Genomic DNA, 22,231 nt, shown 5'->3' on the forward strand with positions numbered 1-22,231 from the left:
AAAAGGCTTTACCGTGTGTGAAAGGGGCAAATTACTTTTTCTTCAAAAATATGATTGCTAAATTAACTAATGATTTACAAACCCTTGCCCACCGTTCACAGATAATTGGTTTTCTGCTCTTTAGACCAGGGTTATAAACATCAACTCAAGCAAACACAGGGCATCCAGTCATCACGCTAAACTAACTTCACAGAGTGCAGATTTGTCAGCTGCATGACTGTGATGAGTTTGAGCTGCAGAGTTAAGCTGAACTATAAGCTCTGGATAATTAGGCCTATCCCACAGAAAGCTGTCATAATTAAAATCTTCAATAGCTCATATTTTCATTAAGTTGTATCGTGACACTTGTTTTGGCCGAAATTCTGAGGCTGTGAAAGCTGCCGTTATCAAAGAGCGCTGCTGTTTTTGAGATCTCACGCAGAGCCAGTCAGAAAGGAGCAAACAATGGAACGCACAATAGCTGCGCTCTTCGTGTGTCTACCTGGTAGGTGTCCCACAGTCTTATCGTGCAGCGCAGAGGCAGCTCCCTCATCAGGAGGTTGTTCATCCAGCGGAAGGCAAACTGCAGGTACTCCACCTCGTAATGATGCATGTGGCGGTGCACAGATTCTGTCAAAAATAATGGTCACAATTAAAACAAACAAACAAATTACACATAGACAAAGGTTCTGCTTTGGGCATATTTCCTGTAAAGAACAGCAAATAAAATGAGACGCAGACGTTTAGAATTCCTATTATGGCGACAATAACAAGTGTGTACAAAAGATTAAGTCGATGTGCACACAACCATTATGTACACAAGAGGTAATTACAGACATCAAAATGTCGGAAAACAGCTACGTCGCAAAATAAGATTCATTGTTAAATAAAGCTCTGTCCAGTGACAGCCTGAATGCACATACTGTTATAAAGGTGTGTTAAAAAGGTATAGAGATTGTGTCCTTTTTTTACTTGACTTTATTGCTTCATTATGAGCTGATTAAAACTACATTTAACTTCATTTCTTCCAAACAAGGCTGGTCAGAGCAAAGATTCAATCCAACCGTGGGCAATAAATTAACTGTTTTTATCAAGAAGTTCAATGGTGATTTCCATATTTCACAAGCTCAAAGCTGATATCACCTGAAAAGCATATTGTTGTGTCATTGTGGTACCAATATCTCAATAGTTAATTTAAGTCAAAAACTATGCATGTAAATGTTGGATTTTTAAAAATATACTGGGCACTCTTGCTATTAGGGACAGTTTTCTCTGCAGATTATTGCATATTTGGTACAGACAGAAGAGTAAACTCAGAATTTTAGTTCATGTAATGAATGAGGGAATAAATCTTATAAATAATAAGCATGACTCAATGTCATGTCACAGTCAACACATTTAAGATTTAATTTTTGGTTCTAGTCCTTGAAGAGGTTTTTTTTTCCGATGCAACAAACAGAATATCAGAAGTGATGTTTACAGTAGGATATTATGAATTCTTCTGTGCACACTCATTTGACTTCTTTAGCATCAATCACAGGGGGGAAAAAAGTTTCTTTTTTCAGCTCAACTTTCCAAACACAAATATAATTTCCTATTAGATGGTCACATTTGTCTCATCATACCCATAAAATATGTTGTTGTTGTTGTTTTCAGCAAGTATGTTCTCACTTCCAGCAAGCCATACAGGAGGAAGAGCAAACGCTGCATCGGGCTGTCTCAATATGAGGATTTAAACATCAGCGTTGTGATGACATGTACCCAACCGGCCACCAGCGAAGAAGAATGAATGTCAGCTGAGACTTCCCAGCATATCATGGGGCTGTGACACAGTTGCTGCCTTTGTTCCTTTATCTCTTCTTCATAAATATTTTTGTATGCTTCTTTACATAACAAAAGATTAAAAAAATACCACTCAGTATTCAGCGGCTCCCTATTTCATTGTCGTCAAACGCGTGACACTCATTCTCTTTCACGCGAATCACAACAGAGTTGTAATGAAAGAGCTGTCAGAATCTTTGAGAGAAGCCAGGAACTATAGCATCCTCCTCCCTGACACTCTTAATCAGAGCTGACTGACAAGCCCACACCCACTCTCCCCACCCACGCAGGTACACACACAAATACAAAATCCATATTGGATCGGGACGACATTATGTAAAACATTTCTAGCTATGCACACACACGTTTGCCAGTCAAATGCACAAAGCTAACACGTGAAAGACAGTTGTCTTTCTTTCTTCTCGCATGTATGTTTAGCAATTTTGCACACAACCCACCACCTGAGTGGGGCGTGAAGTAAACACCGAGTGATTATGTCACACTCCGCGGTTCAATTATCACATGCTGCTGTTAAAGAATAAACAAGGCAAGCTCATTAATGGGAAATGCATCATGGTGACAGATCTGAGCTCGCTGCCAAACAGAGGGAGAGTGGAACAACTTAAAACAATGTTAAATCACACTAATGAACTTCCTTAGTCTAATTGTAGCGAGAGGAGAGGAGAGGAGAGGAGAACAGGGGGAAACCGAAGTGAACAACGTGACTTTTTAACCATTGGCTTCTATCCAGCTGGCAGAGTTCTCAGCATGCTGGGTAGGAGAGTCATGGGGGCCGATGACACCTCTCATAAACAACGATTGACGAATGAGTCTTGTCTTCCTTCCTACTGATGGTTAAAGTTTAGGAACCGGCCCACCATGGCAGCAAATCTGCTCTCCACAATGCACTGTAGTTGATGGCTGGTGAAGTGCGGGTGGACAGCAGGCGGTCAGAGGTCACACAGAGACTAGTGAGCAGCTCCCAGATTTCTGCCGATGAGGCCAATTGTGTCTGACTCTTTGGTTAAAAAAAACAGAAACAAAAAGAGAATTCCTGTTGCAAACCTTTTTTGCTTCCCTTGCCTACTCTTGAGGCTGTTTGTCTTTGATTTCATTTCATGTGCAGTTGATAATAAAAGAGCTTGATTTTATTTAAACTTTCTCATTTGCTCATTCCATTATTCCGATTGATCATGCACTTATTCTACTGAACAATGTGAGTCATTAGTGCTTTTATTTTAGTATTGTCAAACAAATTTAATGGGATGAAGTCTGGGCAACACAGCCTTGTTTGTCCAGCAGTGCTTGACATTTCTCCAACCACCCAACATACTTTGTGCCAGTCTCTGAATATAATTGACCTTTCACTAATCCTCGCTCACATTAGTTACTCTTACTACACGCTTTGCATTCTCATGAAGCACATGGTGCATTTTATAGTAATAATAGAATGAGAATTACCACCAGACATGGGGCTTTAATGATGTCAAATAGAGTTAGACGATGCAGGCTTGTCATTCCTGGTAATTTTGCTTGCATCAATCCAATAGCCGTATATGCTAGTATAATTTGCGAGAGTTTTATAGTGAGCATATTTCAGTGCGTGTACAGGTCTAAGGGGTCGCTTGGATGGGACCTTGCTCTTTACAACGAGTCAATGGCTGCTTCTCATGCTAAACACATTGAAAATACAGTAGAGATAAATAAAAAATAAAAAACTATTACAATTATATTTGTACATTTTAACCAAAAGAAAGACAGAAGAGGCAAATGCTTATTACTAGGGATGTCCCGATCCGATCTTTTGATCGGAAATCGGGCCGAGCTTTGTTTAATAAATCCAGCAGGTGCAGTTAAATTCCAATCCGTATCACGCCATTGTTCTAGGCTCATATTTACCCGTACGTACACACTCCACAGTCAGTCGGGGAGAATGAAAATTAGCGTGACATGAAGAAACTGTCATTCCATCATTAACGGGAAAGGTGCAAGAGACAAGTGTGAATACCATATTACCACTGGATGCCTGCATAATGCTATCAATTTAAACTATCAAATAAGATGGAGGTAGCGAGAAAAGGAGAGGAGAGGAGAGGAGAGAAGAGAAGAGGTAAAAATGGCAGCGTTGTGAAGAGAGAATAGAAAGAAACGTCATGGATGGATGAGTGGATGAGAGGCAGATGACTCACCATCAATCCTGCTGACCAGTTCTTCTAGGGCCTTCACTTTCCTCTGGATGCCTGGCTGGGCAAATGTATAGTTGTCCTGAGAAGCAGAAAAATCAGACTGTCCATCAATATGAAGTGAGCCTCCGCATACAGGGGAGAGTCTGCCATATTACATTTTTATATTTGAATAATCTGAACATCATGAAAAGTTACACTGAGAAGAAGGTGAGATGAATAGGGAGATTCCGTGTGTATGGAATGGGTCCCTACCAAATAAAGAAACAAAAAAGAAACATTCAAAAGGTTTTCAAATTTCACATTCTCACTTTGAGGATTCATTTTCAGGAATGGGGCGGCTCGGTGGCGCAGTGGTAAGCACTGTTGCCTCACAGCGAGATGGTCGCGGGTTCGTCTCCAGCTTGTGGCCATTCTGTGCGGAGTTTGCATGTTCTCCCCGTGTCTGCGTGGGTTCTCTCCGGGTTCTCCGGCTTCCTCCCGCCTCCAAAGACATGCAGCCTAGGCTGATTGGTGACCCTAAATTGTCCGTAGGTGTGGGTGTGTGTGTGGCTGGTTGTCTGTCTCTGTGTTGCCCTGCGGTGAACTGGCGGCTTGTCCAGGGTGTCCCCTGCCTCTCGCCCATTGACTGCTGGGATTGGCTCCAGCTTGGCCCGTGACCCGATAGTGGAATAAGCGGTGAGAAAAATGAAATTTTCAGGAATGTGCAGTAGGCATCATAAATGCTTACCCATTTCACACCTCATATACTCTACAGCTGGAACCAAATAGAAACAGTAAACAGAACTTTGGCTGCCCACCTTAGACGAGCAGGATAAAATATGTGTGGATGTGACCCTGAAGTCAAAGGAGAGGGTCAGCTCTTAAGGCGGCCTGAAGAAGTAATACAATAAATGGTTCTTCGCCTCAGCTTTGAAGTGAGAGATGATACTGAAATATTCCTAACCCTAACCCTCACCCTAATGGAGGCTGGTTAACAAAGCTTGATAAATAATAAGTGATAAGAGTGATGCAGAATGCAATACAAAAGAAATTAGCACATGGGCATATTGTGTGGACACACACACACGGATTAAATTTCCTTGAGGGGTCATTTTGGTGCAGTTGGAGAACAGCTGATGTTGCAAAGTATCCAACCGATGGAGAGAGAAAAATGAGAAGGAAAAAGAGAGGAGGCAGAAAGAAAGAGGGGGGGAGGTCATTTAGCAATAAACAGCTCTAGTTGTCCTTCAGGCTCAGCAGAACCGAGGCGCGCGTGTCCTCCTGAGTCCATCAGAGGCTGGCGGGGTAGAAACTGCGTTCACACTCTTTTTCTGAAATACCTCCACCAGCACCATCTCAAACCGCCATCATCCTTCAGTAGCTCCTTAATGTGCAATTACCTTTTCTTTCTACCACTCCTCAATTGGCACCTTTATCCTTCATAATTAATTGGTTCATGCTTGGTTTGATCTATCTTTGCCTACGGGATCCGTGGAGGGCAAATAAAATATATGAATTTGTGGACATATCTACGGAATCAAATTTTCATTTTCAACTTGCGCCTTTCATATTTAAATATCGCTTAGTAAAATGGCAAACATTTGACAATTTCCAAAGCAGAGTATGCCAGCTAAGGCCGGCTTACAGATACAGTACATTATATTTATATATTTTATTAGGGCCCACTCACCAAATGTGAATAATTTAAGGAATTATTATCCTCTCAAATAAATTTCCCTATTTGGGGCTTGATTATTCTCTAAATTTCTTGAAAGTTGCTATGTGTAAGTCCTGACCTGATCCTGAAATTTATGAATGAAAAGGGTTGCAAAATGCTCAGCCTTGCAGCTTTATTTTCAAATTGTTTTTACGTGAACCACAGAACAGAGCAGCTGATTGGAAGGCTAATTGGGATCCAAACAAAGAGTAAATAATGAATCAATAAAGACTATTTGTTTCTGTGGAAATGTCAGCAGAAAGGTAACAGCAGCTTTGAGGTGATATGCAAACATTGTACTAATGACTTAAAAAATACAGTCTCAGCTAGATAGTGTAATTAAAGAACCTTTGTCCAAAATCCCAACAATACTGCAGCAAAAGTAAGCAGCTCTTCAAGGCACCACTGGCCATGGCCTGTAAAGATTTAATGGTGCAGACATTTTTTTAAATAAAAAAATACAATATAAAATCATGAATGTGCACACAATTGAGAAAATCTTCAGATGTACTTTGTCAATATAGAGAAATGGATTTAGCATCTCAATACCTTAACCCAGCTGTTAGCCTGCTACTAAACACTCACACTCACTAACTACAGTAGCTTCCATTCAGTAACACATAAATTAGAGACAGGAAGTGTCTTGTTTTATTGCCCTCTACATTTTTACTCCACCACTGATTCATCTTTTCCCCTCCCTGAGGGGGTCACCCGGGCGCCCTCCTGGAGCCAAGCCTGGGGGTGGGGCACTTCATTTCCCCTTCCTCAAATTTTGACATTTCCAATCTTGCTCTTCTCGTTATTCCTGTCATTTATTTAATCAATTTCTAAGCTATTTCTTCTTTTGCCGTCTGTTTTCTATTTACATGGAATGTTATTCTACTGTGTTTTATTCCCTGGTGTCTCATTGTGTTCCATCCTGTACTCTGATATTGTGACTGACGGGTGTTTGCTTAGATCTTTTATAGAAATATATTTGTGATCAGCTCAAAATAAAAAAAAATATTCTATGTACTTTCATTGTTTGTTTGTAAAATCCAAAATGTTGGGACCTTTGATCAGCTGAAGCAACATGAGGAAATCAACTCTTACCGATTCATTATTGAACATGCTCCTTTGCTCCCACCACCTGTCCAACCATCCCATCTGACTGGGCCAGTAAGCGTAAGTGCCCTGAGTCAACCACAGGAACAAACAGACTGAGAGCAGCAGTCAGTCTGTCTCTCTTTCAGTCAGCTGAATCAATATCTCCTCTTCACCTCTTGGTTCATTCCATTAGAGAGCCACAATGACTCCATGCTGGACAAAGATTGCCTCCTATTGTGGCAATGGATGTCTATCAGCAAGCTGGACAGAACAAACAGCAGCAATACTATGGCGAGACACACTCAAGGACAGAGGTGGGAGGGACATAGAAAGGGAACGATGGAGAGAGATGACAGGTCAAGATAAAGGGTAGATAAAGGGCAATGATCTGTCATTCTCTGGTACATGGCGTGGAAGAGCAACAGAGATCAAAAAAAGTGATTGTAAAATAGAGATGACAGGTCGAGATAAGTTGGATACAAAGGTCCAGACAATTACAGTTGTTTGGAGCTACAAGAGAATTGGCCAAATGTTATAGGATAGGCAGCCTGCATGTTTGAGACAGCTCGTCATCCTGATGGTAAAGGACTCAGGACAGGTTGAGGCATAATCAACTACAGAGGATGGATATTAAAAAATATATATTTAAAATAATAATCTAATATTGTATTTTTTTGTCCAAAATTGTTACTCCATTGAGTCTAAATCTCAGCAGATCAATGAGGCAGTACTTCAACAATCTGGTGTCCTGAAAAAAAAAACATAAATAAATCCTCAGCCAGTATAATGTGTTGCCAAGTTCTTGTCATGTCAGCATACTGGCAATACTGTTCAATAGTGGCATACCTTTGTAAAACAATGTGATTTAACAACAGACAAGTTGAGTGGAGCTGAGAAGAGACCGGTTATCACAGTCCAAAACAATTACGGTATCCTAGAGAAGACACGTTATGGGTTTTTTAGAACAGGAAATCACATGCAACTTTTGAAGGTTTAGCTGTACTTGCTGCACCGCTTCGACTCACATGAGGTAACCTGCCTCAACAATGCTACGGTAACCAGTGTTTGAGGTTCTTTCGTTTCCTCATGCCACTTTCATTGTATAAATGTCTCTATATATCTTTTATTTGCCTGATTTTCCCATGTAAGCCTGGAAAAGCTTTCTTGAACAGTGACTACCTTTATTTGACAACCAATAAAGCCTGGAGGAAATATAACAGGTAAACAGACATGTTGTCAAGCATCACACACCAGCTGGTAGATTACTCCTATTGTAGATAGTGTGTGTGTGTGTGTGTGTGTGTGTATTGCCGAGAGTGTGTACATTGTGGATTGAGTGACGGCCCAAGGCGACAGTGGGGAGCCCTTGAGGAAACCAGAACAGGACATGGCGTATGTTTCAGTCTAGCTACCGTCTGCTAGATGTCACTCCTTGGACCCCTGTTCCCACTCGAGGTAGGCCCCATCTCTAGTCGGAACCTGGGAAACAGATGGTTGCCTTGACAATGACAAGGCACACTCCGATTGGCATGTGTTCTAAGGGAGGGGAAGATGGCCGCTCAGGAGTAGAGAAAGGAGAGAGGAAGCTGTTGACCATTTAATATTTGAGCTGTACGTAAACAAAATGTTATTCTAACATAACTTCAGATGTCGGTGTGATACAATTTAGTGATCTGATTTACACTCAAATACATAGCTGATTGTTTCATGCTCTGAGGCATCTCAACTTTCAATACAATAAAGATGTCACACAATTTCTGCTGCTTCACCAGTTAAACTTTCCAGCTTAACAGTTGCTAATATCCATCCTGTCATGTGTCCAATAAATGAAAATGGCTATGACACAACACTATTACATATAACGATAAACTATGGCACTTAGTAGTTCAGTGAACATGTTTAAATACTGCCGATCCCTGGTCGAATGCATAAAACTAATGGGTTCCAATATAGTGAGCAACATCACGAATTTGACTGTAAAATAAATTAAAAATCAACGAAAGAAGAGTCAGATGTATTTTCATGTTGAATCTCCATTTGTCACCATAGATAAATCAAAATTAAATCCAGGAATGGAAAAATACAGTTTCAGTAATAAAAGGCATATCTGCCTAATTAACATAAAATATATGGTTTCATCTGCTGGCTTTAAAACTGAGAGGCCTCGGGGTTCATGCTGGCAGAATAATGGGCATTCTAAATATTTTGACTCCTTTCTCTTCGTGGGGTAGAGTGGGTAAGACACAGACATCTGTTTATGTGCTGTTAAACAATGAATACATCAGGTTTTACCTGCGTCAGGCATCTATACCTGCATTCAAAATAATTTACCCCAAGGAGTACATGATGGTCCTAAATAGGAACAAAAATGATCATGTAACATGTAATTAAAAACAAGTTGAATCCATAAACACACATACTAAGCAAGTCCTGTTGTTTAAAGTGTGTTGAAATTATTTTCATTAGCATCCTGTATAGCTTTCAAACTGTTGTCAAGCACTGCAGTCACGTTGGTTTTCATCCAGCACTGATTCAGTTCTTATTGTAACCCCGGACTTTAAAAACAGACAAAACCCGAGTTGTTGTAGCATTCATTATCTGACCTACCGTAGTTTAGCCTGTACATTTACACTCAAACTGACTATTTACTGCTTTACCTTTTTATTCACACAACCCAAATTTACTGTCACTTTGCTGCTACTTGCTTTTAAACTCCCGCATTACACAATTTCAAAGGCTACCAGAAATTAAATTAACTAATCAAATTGCTCTGAATGTCAACTTTGAGCCCATTATACCGAACATTTTCTTCAGTTCATCTTCCTCTCTCTAGTCACCAGCTGTGTCTATAGTGGGATTCAGAATGCTTGTTTTTGAAAAATAATTATAAAAGATTGACGGCTGGTTAGAATCTCAACGTTCACAATGTGCTTGTAAATCATTTTGCCTTCTTGCATATAATTATTTTTCAAGGCAAACTTTGTAAAACACTTGCTCTATCAAGATGTTTCATAGAGAAAAGCTTGTCCGTTATGGCAGAGCCTCAAAGGTCATGTCCGGACTGCAAATCGGCAGTTTTAACTCATTTGCCACTGAAACTGTCAATCACTGTCTGCTGAAGCAATGGGGGGGGGAGGGGGGGGGCACCATGTAGTTTGGCTGTCAGTTTTTAGTTCGGGATGTCAACAACACTAATTACATCAATTATACACACAGAAATGTTGCCCATACATTCTCAAGCCAATAAAGAGAACATCCAACTATTCCCAATGAGTTTTTAAAAGGACAGGAACAATCAGATTACTCAAATATTTAACCAATCCTCCAACAAAAGACATTACTAAAAGCAATTTGGATTTTCCAGAGATTAAGATAAAATCTACCTGAAACTGTCAGATCTCTCTACTCTACCTTTTAGCCCGCTCAAGTGGAGGAATGGGGCAGTAATAATGCCAATTAAATCAGAAGCTTATTAGGCAAATTGCTCAAGCGAATTGACAAATTTCACTTCGAGTGGGGTGTGTGTGTGTGTGGGTAAAACCCTAAAAACTGACCTAAAGTCTGTTAAACTGTATAAAAATATAGGAAAAGAAGAACTTTTGATATTAGTTCCTCAGGTAATTGCGGCAAGTTCCAATGCATGAAGGGGTTTTAAAATCTTTACTTTATGAGTTTGTTCTGGATTTTGATGCAAGTAAGTTGCTTTAAATATTTTACACAAATTGGTCCAAAGCAAGTGGACACCAGCGTGTCACCAAGCCCAGAGAAAATACTGGATAATATATAAGGTGCTTAAAAGGCGGTGAGAAAATGTGTTTGCACTGGGAGACTCTTTTCTCCCCCCAACCTCCAGACCCCCACCTTCATTCTCTCAGTTAAGTGTAATAGTGCATAGTGGTTGTGAGAGGGTTTGTGACGAGGTCAGAGGAAGGATCACCAACTAATTACGGTGCTAAGGCACTCACCCTCCATCAGATTGTTTAGAAGGCATTAGGGGGGAAACATGGTCTTCCCTGGTGCATTGCACATAATTAGTTTGGCGCCAAGGTCACAAACAAACACGCGCACGGGACAAACAACACCAATGCGCAGACAAACACAAGCACAAAGACACACAATATTCTTCCTCTGCTCTCAAGCTCTGCGTTTTTCTCTCTGCCTTGTTCTCTCAGGGGCAACAAGGCACAGCGTCTATTAATTTCCTAAATGAATAGCTGAACCAATTGATAGTTATTTATGGATGCACATCACATGCTCCCCACCATTCATTACCTTTAGTGTAGGCCTAGACAATATATTGAGTTTGAAATATAATAAGTATATTTTAATGCTTTAAACAAGATAAATTAAACTGAATATTCAGTTAAAACTCATCATCAGGTAATGTGTTTACCGCTAAAGTACTCATTTCGATACAGCAAAAAGCATATTAATACATATATTCATTATCTTGAGCATTACTATAGATTAAGGGTCGCCTTAGCAGATGCTTCTTTAATTATACCAGAAAACAATTTAGAGTTTGTATACAACATGGTTAAATATTAATCTCGAAATATATTAAGATGTGGCTAAAATATTGATGTTTTATGAGCCTTAGAATGTACAGCACATACCATACTCATCAGGAAGATATGGTAGTTTGTTCTATTTAAGTAAAAGTGGCGATGTCGAGAGGAAATTCTCCACCAGGTCAGGGGCCATGTTTTAAACTGGCAGATGAGTCAACCATGACTATTGAGAGCAAGGTCAATCTGGAGGACTGGTTTACAAAAGGTTAGGAGGAAATTAGCTGTGGTCGGTAATGCAGTTATGTGGTCTCCAGACACACAGAGAAGCTGTTTGATAGAAATGCTCACATGGTTCGAGTCCTGCAGGTTTCACTTCAGATGTCTGAGGCCACTAACAATTCAATGTTGTGCAACCAACTGATTAAAAGTAGTGACGTGCCACATGCACAGTAAATACATCAATGTTTACTTGTAATTCCTTAAATAGAAAACCACAGATATTTCTCGCTTGATGATGATTACATTTACGTTGAACCTCTTTTTTACATGTCCACGGTAACGCTTCTTATTAAATCATTCAGTGCCAGCCATGTTCAGAACAGCCATCCCCCAGAGTTCCAGCATTTTTTGCTCATTTTACCCTATTTTTCAAGACCCACAGAATATTGTGTACTACAACTATGTAAACAACAAACCTATCTAATGCATGATTAAAGTATCTTTATTAATCAGAAACAAAATGTGTGTTCCTACCATTTTTGACAAGTTTATTTTAGAATCTTTATTTCTTCTTGATATTGGTCAAATTGTGGAAATTAATTTTGGTTTAAGTAGCAGCAAGATGAGGAGCAAGACACAAACAAATAAAAGATACAAAAACCCTCAAGAAAAAGTAAAGCAGGAAATGAAGTGTATAGGGAGAAAAGAAGCATGGAGGCAATATCGAGAAGGGAGAAAATGGGAGACTACGCATGTGCAGTACGTTGGTGTGAGTGTATAAAAGCATATGTGGGTGTTTTGAGTCGAGTTTGGTGTGAAACAACCTACATCTTTTTCACAAATGCACATACACACACACATGCTTACCTGGATGCCGTCCAGCAGTTTACTCATGCACCAAAAGCTGTCAGCCTCAATGTTCCTCAGAGCCTCTTCCTGGAGACTGGACACGTCAAAGTTTTCCACTTCCTCCTCTGGAGAAGAGGAAAGAGAAGAGAAAGAAGATGCGAGAGAGAGAGAGAGAGATTCAGTGTCTACATGCACAGCATGGGCTCCGCTACAAGCCCACAACTCAGTCAGGTGAAGAAAAAAGTCAAAACTACAGAAGGAGGACAAATCCAATGGGGACGGGTAAGAGTGGTGGGCTATGAAAGAGATGCATAGAAAGGAACAAACACACCTACAAATTGGAGCACGGGAACAAAGGACGGGTGAAGCAATGACAGGGAGGCAGCGGAACGTGTGGGAAGAAAATATAAAAGCCGGCTAATGTAGCAGCAGAGTGATAATTGCCTTTTAAAAATGGTGTTTCAACCTCTTCCCGTGACTACTTTGAAAATTTAGAAAATGTCACACAGTCCCTTTTTTAAATGCTGGGATAGCCATCTTTATTTTAAAAGTAAGAGACTATAAACCTTTAATGTCTTTCAAGATCCTTACATTAAAATGCTCCCCAAAATTCATAAAAAAAAAAAAAAAGAAGAATCACCTTAAAATGTCAATTTTTGACATATTTCTAGGACTTTATTTTTTATATTGGTATTATTACAAATCATTTGAATGTGACCATAAATGCCATTTGTAAAGATCTTTTGGAAGAGTTACATAAAGCAGAAAGTAATAGAGACGGTATAATTAGATGTATCCATAGACACACAGACGACGACACAGAAGAAACCATTTAAAAGCACAGAGCACACAGCCTTCCCAGTCGTCTCCAGCAGGTGACTTTAACGACAGGTATCATTAGGAGTCATTAATGGTAGCAGGAGGTGATTACCGATGTGGCTGCTGCTGGTGGCAACCAAGAGTGCTCGTGTGTGTGTGTGGGGGAGGGGGGGGTAAAATTGTGGTGTAATGGATATATTTCGTAATACATAGAACACACACATTCACAGGACCTCGGATCTGTGTGGTAACCATGGCAACCCCAGTATAACGCTGTCAAAGAGACAGACAGGTGGCCAAGGGCCAGGACCATAGATACAGATGTGACCAGTCATCAAGACTCATCCTGGGACGGACTCACGTGGCTTCACCGAATCCGGTTTAAACTTGCCGTAATTAGAGAGAATGATGAAACAGACTGTCTTTATGAATTTAGCTTTGTAGAAATACATCAATTATTTTTGGTCATTGAAAGTAATTAGCAGTAAGAGGACAGTGTTTGTCTATCGTGATTAAATTCTGTGACTAAACATTCTGACCGGATCTTAATTAATAGAGCTCAAAAAGAGCAAATGTTGTGTTTTTAAATCAGAGATAATCTCATAATTGCCCAATTATAATCCAGAAAATTATATTATTTGTCTCAATTTTGCCTCATCTTAATATGTATTCGTTTTGTTACTTATATTAGAGTACACTGTATTAAGCATCATTTTATGTAAAAATCTTAAATTGATTCAGTTTTAAAGCCTATAATGACAAGCAACATCAGAAACAAAAGTTAAAAAACTGGTGCTATATAAATGAAATTGAATTGAATTGAAATTGTGCTCCCAATCTGACCTAGGGACAATTTACTACAACCAATAACCATAAATTGCTAATTTTTTGAGGTGGGAGGAAGCCGGAGAGAACCCACACAGACACGCGGAGAACATGAAAACTCTGCACAGAAAAGCCCCAGGTGGAATTGAACCCAGGACCTGAGTATGGCTCTTTATAAACTAATTCAACATCTTGTCATTTAGATGGTCTCTTCATTTCTTTTATCTGCTTGAATTCCGGTGACACCTTTCACCCTATCACACCTGGACAGATCAAGGTTTCCAGACAGCACACAAATCTAATATGGTTCACATAACATACAGATTATTAATACCAGATAAGGATGGGGCAGGAGCTAGACTATAAAGAGATGTCCATGTATCTGTAGCCAACACTTAAAGCAAAATGTTATAGAATGGGCACAGCCATTATTAGCACCAACATACAGATGCAAGCTCATAAAATCCATTTTTGTGAAGGAAATCAACATTCAATATTGGGGAGAAGAAGAGGTTATCCATTCTAAAAGACAATGACATCTGATGGAATAAAGCTTCACTATATTTCTCTCCAGGAGACACAAACAGAAGTAAACTGCAATGAGCACAAGATAAATGTGGTGTCGGAGCCACTGGTGTGGATGAACAAAAGAAACCAACATCTGACAAATCATGAGATTAAACCAAGTGTTAATTTGATAGCTCCTCTATAGTGTAGGAATGAGAAAATGGCAACACTCAAATACAACCCTCTGTCTGTGATGCAACCATTCTGGGCAACAGAAATGGCATTACATTTGTAGAAGAAAAGATTTATTGTAAACAGGCTGACTGGCAGTTCGCTGATTAACAAGGTGGTGAGTGAAACATCGGTGCCTCATTCTCTGAGACCCTGAGTGTCCCAAAGGCTCAAATCAGTTTTAGTCTCAGGCTAAAGCCTTTGCCGTCAATATCAGTTCCAAACCTAGACCTTGATGAGGAACAGATTAGAATGGATGGCTTCCAGGAGTCCAGCGGTTTCTGAGAAATTGGGAATAGCTCATCACAAAAACAAGGGCACACAAGTGGAATGGCAAAGAAAAAAAGAGACTAAAGACTCTGTATCGTAACACAACAGTGCCCCCTGTGGTCACTGAGGGAATTGATATTAGCACCAAAAACCACAAAACTCACGCCATTAGTCTCTTTCATGGCCAGGTAGTCCAGACAGTCCTTTCCTTTCACTATTGGAAGGGTAAAAGAATCAAAGTTGTGTGGCCAATATCTGTAATTCAACAGATATATAATTGGATTTTGTTTTCACAAACCACTTGAGACACCTTCAAACTTCTGTGTTATTAAACACGAATGATAAAATAAAGGTCATCGTTAGGTAATCCTGAAGCCTGAAAAGACCCTGTGTCTCAGTTGACCTACCTTGAAAAGAAGAAACTGCTAATTACCTTTACGAGAGCCAGGCCTCGGAAGAGGAACTCTCTTGGGTGATTAGTTTTAGAGCACTGCCTCAACTCTAAGGACTAGCTGACAATACATGCCTGGGACATGATCCGTGTCTCATTAGAGATGTTGCCCAAATAAACTGGGGAACTCCGGGAGTTCGTGCTTCAATTAGCAGGGCACAAAGAACGAGTGGCTTTTATTTATGTTTGTGTCTGGGAAAGTATACTTTTAATAAATTGCATTCTCGGGCTGTGTAGAAGTACACAGAGCCGGGCTGACAGGAAGGTCACCTTGGTCGGAAATGAGAAATGCATCCAACTGTCCAAAAGACCAAACTGCACAGGCCTCCGAGGACAAGCATTTGTAATCAAATAGGCAGAAGAGAAGAGCAAACTTAGAAGGATGGCCAAGCAGCGTCACATGTGCCCAGATGTTTGTAACACACACGCACACACAAACACATCATCATACCTGAATACAGAACAGTGAGTAATGGCTTGAAGTGATGAAGAGAGTTTTTAAAAAGGAAAAAACAATTCTAAATCGTTAATTCTACAACAACCCAAATCTAGTAGAACTGTCTTAACATCGGCTCAGTTACACCACCAACGACTGCAGGGATCCCGCCTCCTTTTTACACATCTGCCTATACCTTTGACTAATGATCTCTTGGTCTAACTTTAACCCTCCTCACCTCCTTTCCCGATTGGCCATGGAGCCAGTGTCCTGCCAGGCTGCCGGCTTTATTTCCTGTTTGCCCTGGCGCAGGGAGACACATGTCCAGGGAGAACAACTGCTAGGGCTGCTGCCAGCTGTGAGCAATTGGCACAGTTTGGCATGCTGAGTCGGGTTACACCTCCGGAGACTGAGTGTGGGTGCCTACATGCACAGACATGTATACATGTACTTGTAGTGCACACAACACACACACACACACACACCGGTCCTGCCATCTGCCCTCTACATCTATGGGCCACAAGGTAATGTGATGTAAGATGATAAATGAGCTAGTTTAGGCTGATACAATCATAAAGTGTGTGTGCATGTCCGTCTCTGCAGACAGCAATTGGCAATAAAAAGTAGTTCTGTTCGACAACCCTCTGTTGGTTCAGAGTAATCGCAAGCAAACCTGAGTTGCAGACCACCAGAGAGTGAGACCGCCATTGGTTTTAACAAGGTTTCACCTGCCAAACGTCATAAGAAGTGGGACAGCCATTACTTATAATTTACAGCTGTATTTCAAATTAAATCTAATGGATCTCGTCACTTACGATACCAACACCAAATCAACACATCCCACAATCCAGTTTCCACCTTCAGAATGACACCCAAGTGACACAGTCGAGACCTGACACTTGAGAATGAGACACATTTTTCTGTTGAGATTACTTCCACCTCCTTGCACCTCTGACAATCCCTATCCCATCACTCAGGTATCTGCACAACTAAAAAAAAACAGTGAGTTTATCACCATGTCATATTTGTGTGATAACACCATTGCTAATGGGAGCTGAATGTTGCGTTGACTTGTGGCATTCACACTGTTGGATAACAAGTGAATCAACCCTGGTATCAGCAACACATTGAGACCACATATACATAACATGCACAGATGTAGAATATAACAGGAGGTGGAGGGTTACGTGAATGCAATTAGAGGAGTGTGCAATCTTCGGTGTGAAATTAAACAGACAGACAGCTGGAGGTGACGCATGGTGGCAGTACGAGCGTGAGCAGGTGAGAGAATAGGTGGAAATGAGCTGAAAGCATTAACCTTCTCTTAAAACAAACCCTTTAATATCAATGGAACGTTTGGGTTTGTAGAACAAAAGAACTTTCAGTCTAAATTATTGGTCAGTTGATAAAAACCACCCAAAGCCTCACACTTAGAAATTTGCAGCACGGGGATTTCTCATTGAAAGTCCTGAACTTCAGCCTCACTTGCGATTAGAAAGCTTCGGGCCATAAAATCTACAACATCACTCCAAAAATGTTCTCATCTGCCACTATCTGCACGACAAGCTGCGTGTCCATACATCAAACAGCGGGCCTCCCAGCTGCTGGCAAGATAATGTAAGTCCTTGACATGAAATGGAATACAGCTATTAATACCATATCTGCCTATGCGCAGACACATAATGATCCACTCGCCCCCCAGCTAGCACGGTGACTTGTCTGAAAAATCTCAAAGTACTCAGTGTTGGGAAGGCCACCACATCGCATTAGCTGCTGCTACTACCGCCAATACCTTTATCCACACTGGATTTCTCCCAGTCACCCCACCTCCCAGCATCCTCTGGGGTGTTTGAACAGCACAGATGTGAAGTGTGATACAACATCTGCACAGCTGGCAAACATGTTCTACTGATATGTAACCATGGAGATGGCAAAGAAACACAGCATTAACTAGTATGAGCTTCATATTCTTGGCCAGTGGGTGGTGGCAACGGTTGGGAGTGGGAACCAACAGTATGAAGCCAATGGTCCCTTTTCCTTGAACAGAAGAGCATGCTCAGCCTTGCTGTGCTCACTATGATCAAGTGAGGCACAATTTGTGAAAACCTGGTCAAGTCAATGAATCCTATGATTTTGCTAAGCATCTGGCAATACTCTCATTGTACTAATGCTTGGAGCAGCCCCAAAAAAGGAAGAGTTGCATTTCAGAAAACCTCTCTCACATTTAAATACCAGTCACATAAGATGTCAAATCCACTCAAGGCATGGTAAATGTGCCTGACTAATTCACGAGACACATTTGGGAGCTGAAGGAAAGTTGTGCGAGTGAAAGATCAGTCCATTAAGTCATTAGTGTGTGTAATCTGCCAGCTTCGTTAGGAAGAAAGAAAACATTAGGGGAACACTAATAAGCAGACATTATGAACTGCGGCAGACACGTCAAAAAAAGCTGGCAAGTCGACACGCAGACTAGTGAAAGAGGCACTACATGACACGATTACGTGACATGGATGCAGGCGGCACAAAGTCAAGATGCAACCCAAAAATGGGACACAGCATTGTGGCAACGGCACACAGTGAGACAACTAATTCAATTGCCTCCAATTGCATCAGGTCAAACAGAATGTATCTTGCTGGTGACAGAGTGATAAAACATTTTTTTTAACCCCAAATAAAAAAAATCTGATGGAGAGAACGAATAGACTATGAGATATCGGAACCTTCTCGGTCAGGACAACTTCAAGTTATGTCTTTTTATAGTCAAGTAATTAATGTAATCTAAAAATATTCAATAACCCCTTTTCACAGAAGATAAATCATTTTTTGACAGAACTATTTCTCTGGATCAGTTCAGAGCTCTATTGCTTTTCATCGGGAGCAATGAGAAATTTTCTGGTAATATGGGGAAATAATAACAGGCTGGATGCAGATGACGGCACAGCTATCGACTTTCACATTTATATATCCTGTTGTCAAGCACTGTTGATTATCTCATGCATTCAAAGGTCAATGAAATACCGCAGGCCAAAGTATGTGAGGCTGGTTAAAAAATACAATTTAAAATCAATAAGATACATGATGCAAACCCTTTGCAAATGTTCCTCACGTGGTTCAGAATGTATTTATTTTTCATTTAAAACAACATCAGATATATGTAAACATTTTTACTGTCTATACCAGTAGAGTAGGTTTGATTGACTGGTTGACCATACATTTAATTATCAGACATATTTTGATTTGAGAGAACCAATGTTCAGTCAATATAACAGTTTGGTTAAATTTAAGTATGCCATTAATAACACACACATTTGCCCAAATATTCAAATTCTATATTTATATTTAAGGAAATGCATGAACAATAAAAACAGGCCCCCAATATAAATAAACCTAAAGTGAACAAGATAATACTCATCAAATCTTAACATTTCTAAAGTTTTTGGAATTTCATGGTCACACGACAAAGAATGCTTGTGACTGCTTCATTGCAGATTTGGATGAGAGTGATGTCAGGCAGAAGCAATTATACCATTTAAAATATATCAAACATTTTAAAATGCAAAAATGCATTTCTACTGAAATACTACATGCAACCCTCTGTTACTCTCTTTTACATTAAATTTTAAAATCAGTAACAGGAAAAATCAAACTAATAATTACAATAACATAATATCGAAATTTGCACTCAAGGGGGTCCACAGGGACCAGACAATAAGTAACATTAACATTATTACTTAGCATACCAGTACATAACTCTGATGGCTCACTGGCTGGCATGTTAATTATAGCTATATTTAATAGGGAATAACACTTTGTATGAAATGCTCCAGAGTAGCATTTGATGACTAAATCAAACCAAACCAATACCTAGCAATGCAGGTTTATACAGCTTGACTGTAGCATTGTCTACTCCTGTTGAAACCTACGGGCTGCAATCAATGAATAGCAAACTGTATCACTTCCAAATACTCATCATGATTTCTCTTCAAAGAGTGATTCTTATGAGATTACTCAATTATGCATTGGAATAACTTTCAGAATATCCAATAACTGAAGATGAGAGAAGAGAAACTTAGGAAAAATGGACATTTGGACGTTATATTAATAGTCAGTCGCTGACAAAGTGGAGTGCAAAACAATAATTATTACATTAAGCTCTTCCTTCCTGGAACAAGAACTAGAATGTGAATATAAAGTACTACCAACCTCCAAAAGCCTAAAGGAGGACATGCTGTGTATTTCACATATTTCAGGGGAACGAAAGGAATCCATTTATACAGAGGAGCGTGGAGACAGACAGACGGAGGGTTAAAACGGCACAGCTGATTACATTTCTGCCAGTTCAAATGCAATTACTTAACCTAAGAAACACTGTGATTGTGTTCTAAACCAAATAACGGTATGGACATCAAGGAAAAGCTCGATCCAGAGGGAACACGAAGAGGGGCGGGGCCAAAAAAATGGACGAATTAGACTTGGATTTCTCAGAAAATAATTGTTACCTAACAAATGATTGAAACAGGAGAAATTAGAGGTAGCAAAAGTAGTAGTAGAACCAATCAGAGGACAGCATCCCTGCTGGATGTCAGCAGCTGTGCTTGTGCAATCACTAAGCAGCTCATAAGAGCTAATAACAGCAGTTAATCCAAGGGCAGGGAACAGGAGGCTCAACCAACAGTGGCTCGACCATCGACAGGGAAGCGGCCGATATTAGTTAACTTCCAACCGGCCGAGATCCACCCCACAGATTGCTCAATCTATAGAGCAAAAAAGAGGTAGATGGGTGGATATAAATACAGAGAAGGGAAGAAGCTGGTCTTCCCATTATTCACCTCGATCGTAGCAGCCCAACAAAGGCTCGACTAATTTGACTGACAACAATTTACAATGAAGCAGAAAGACTTCAATGTCGCTCGCAATAATAAGATAGATCTTTTTTCTCACCCTCTTTAAACTAAACTGACTACAGAATTTTCACAATAAAAGCAGGTTGGCTGGTTTTTACATGTTTACCTGCAGAATTTAGAATTAACAGTTATATCAAAAGTGTTTCCAGAGCATACGTGTTGGTAACTACTGTTACCGACACCAGAATTGGCACATGGCCTTTCACATGGAGCCAACCATTATTATCACCGCTCAGCACCATCATCCCCTGATGTGACCATTCAGTTGAAATACAAACGTGGGCAGCATAGCACAGCGTGGCGGAGCACAGTGTATCAGTGGACAAACAACAAATCAAAGCGATATGAGGCAAGACAATAAACCACAGATCAATGCTGAGAGGGATAAATGCATTTTTAGCCTTTATTTAATAGGTAGGTCAGTAATTTACAATGACAATCATACATTCGCATTCATGCACCAGTGTGATACACTTTTTGGCAAGGTGAGTGAAGTTAATGACTGGGATGAGGCAGGATTTGAACTGCCAAACTTAAGATTGCTGCACCACCCACTCTACCATCTAAACAACAGCCGCCCAAAGATGGTGTGCTTAAATGCCTAAAGTAAACATAACAAAAATGAAATTACAGCAGAGTATTGTCTCATCACGTGAATATACTACAGTATATCATAATACACAGACCGGGTTTATTTCGGTTACCATCTGGTCTGCAGATCCTCGCATGTGTGCGTTAGCTCACTTCACCAGTCCGTAGTCTGTGCTTTTTGTGTGTGGTCTTACACTCCTGCAGGCATTTCATCACAGCTCACTGACAGCGTGTTTCCATCTTCCAAGCCCCGTCCCTAGGTGCTCCACACAGCCAGCCTATCTGCAGTGTTACACCCCCCCCACACACACACACAGCGACAACACAGGAGTCAGGAGGCACGATGCACGGGTCTGTGTGTATGTATGCAAGTGTAGAAGTCGGCCCGAGACTTTGACTTTGATGAGGAGGCATCCATCAGATCTCTCTTTGTTCTCAGGAATTGCACAAAGAGTGCTTTTAAATAGTAAACCGCACATCCGGTACATTAGCAGCATTTAGGCTGCCTCAGCGGGCGACCTGTCAGCTTCAATCATGAAAGCCAGCTGCCTTTATTTTCAACAAAGCGTACTGACGATGGGGAAGACGGGCATTTTTTCACTGGCACGTATGTAATGGCTCCAACAATATTAACAGCAGAGAGACACAGAGGATGGTTTGTTTCTGCATAATGAAATATTACATGCATTTCTAAATTGCATCTGAATACAGACGGGAAATGAAGCTTTAAATAGAGCTGAACTGAAATATTACCAGAAAGAGCACAAACAATGATGAACAAAACATTTAAAACCTCTAAGAACTAAAAGCTATTGTTAGCTCATATACCTACACACACAAACAGCATACA

General features: G+C 40.3%; 1 protein-coding gene across 1 annotated transcript in view; it reads right to left on the reverse strand.

Moving 5' to 3' along the window:
* tbc1d22a (TBC1 domain family, member 22a) overlaps positions 1 to 22,231 on the reverse strand; it is an 87,272-nt gene that overhangs the window by 22,476 nt on the left and 42,565 nt on the right. The window contains exons 11-13 of the mRNA XM_068755065.1: positions 12,366 to 12,472; positions 3,990 to 4,065; positions 482 to 609 (exon numbers count right to left, since the gene is read on the reverse strand). Of these exons, the coding sequence (XP_068611166.1) occupies positions 482 to 609; positions 3,990 to 4,065; positions 12,366 to 12,472 (311 nt within the window). The remainder of the gene's footprint in view (positions 1 to 481; positions 610 to 3,989; positions 4,066 to 12,365; positions 12,473 to 22,231) is intronic.

Source organism: Brachionichthys hirsutus, chromosome 22, assembly GCF_040956055.1.
Source record: "Brachionichthys hirsutus isolate HB-005 chromosome 22, CSIRO-AGI_Bhir_v1, whole genome shotgun sequence".
Taxonomy (NCBI): Eukaryota; Metazoa; Chordata; class Actinopteri; order Lophiiformes; family Brachionichthyidae; genus Brachionichthys; species Brachionichthys hirsutus.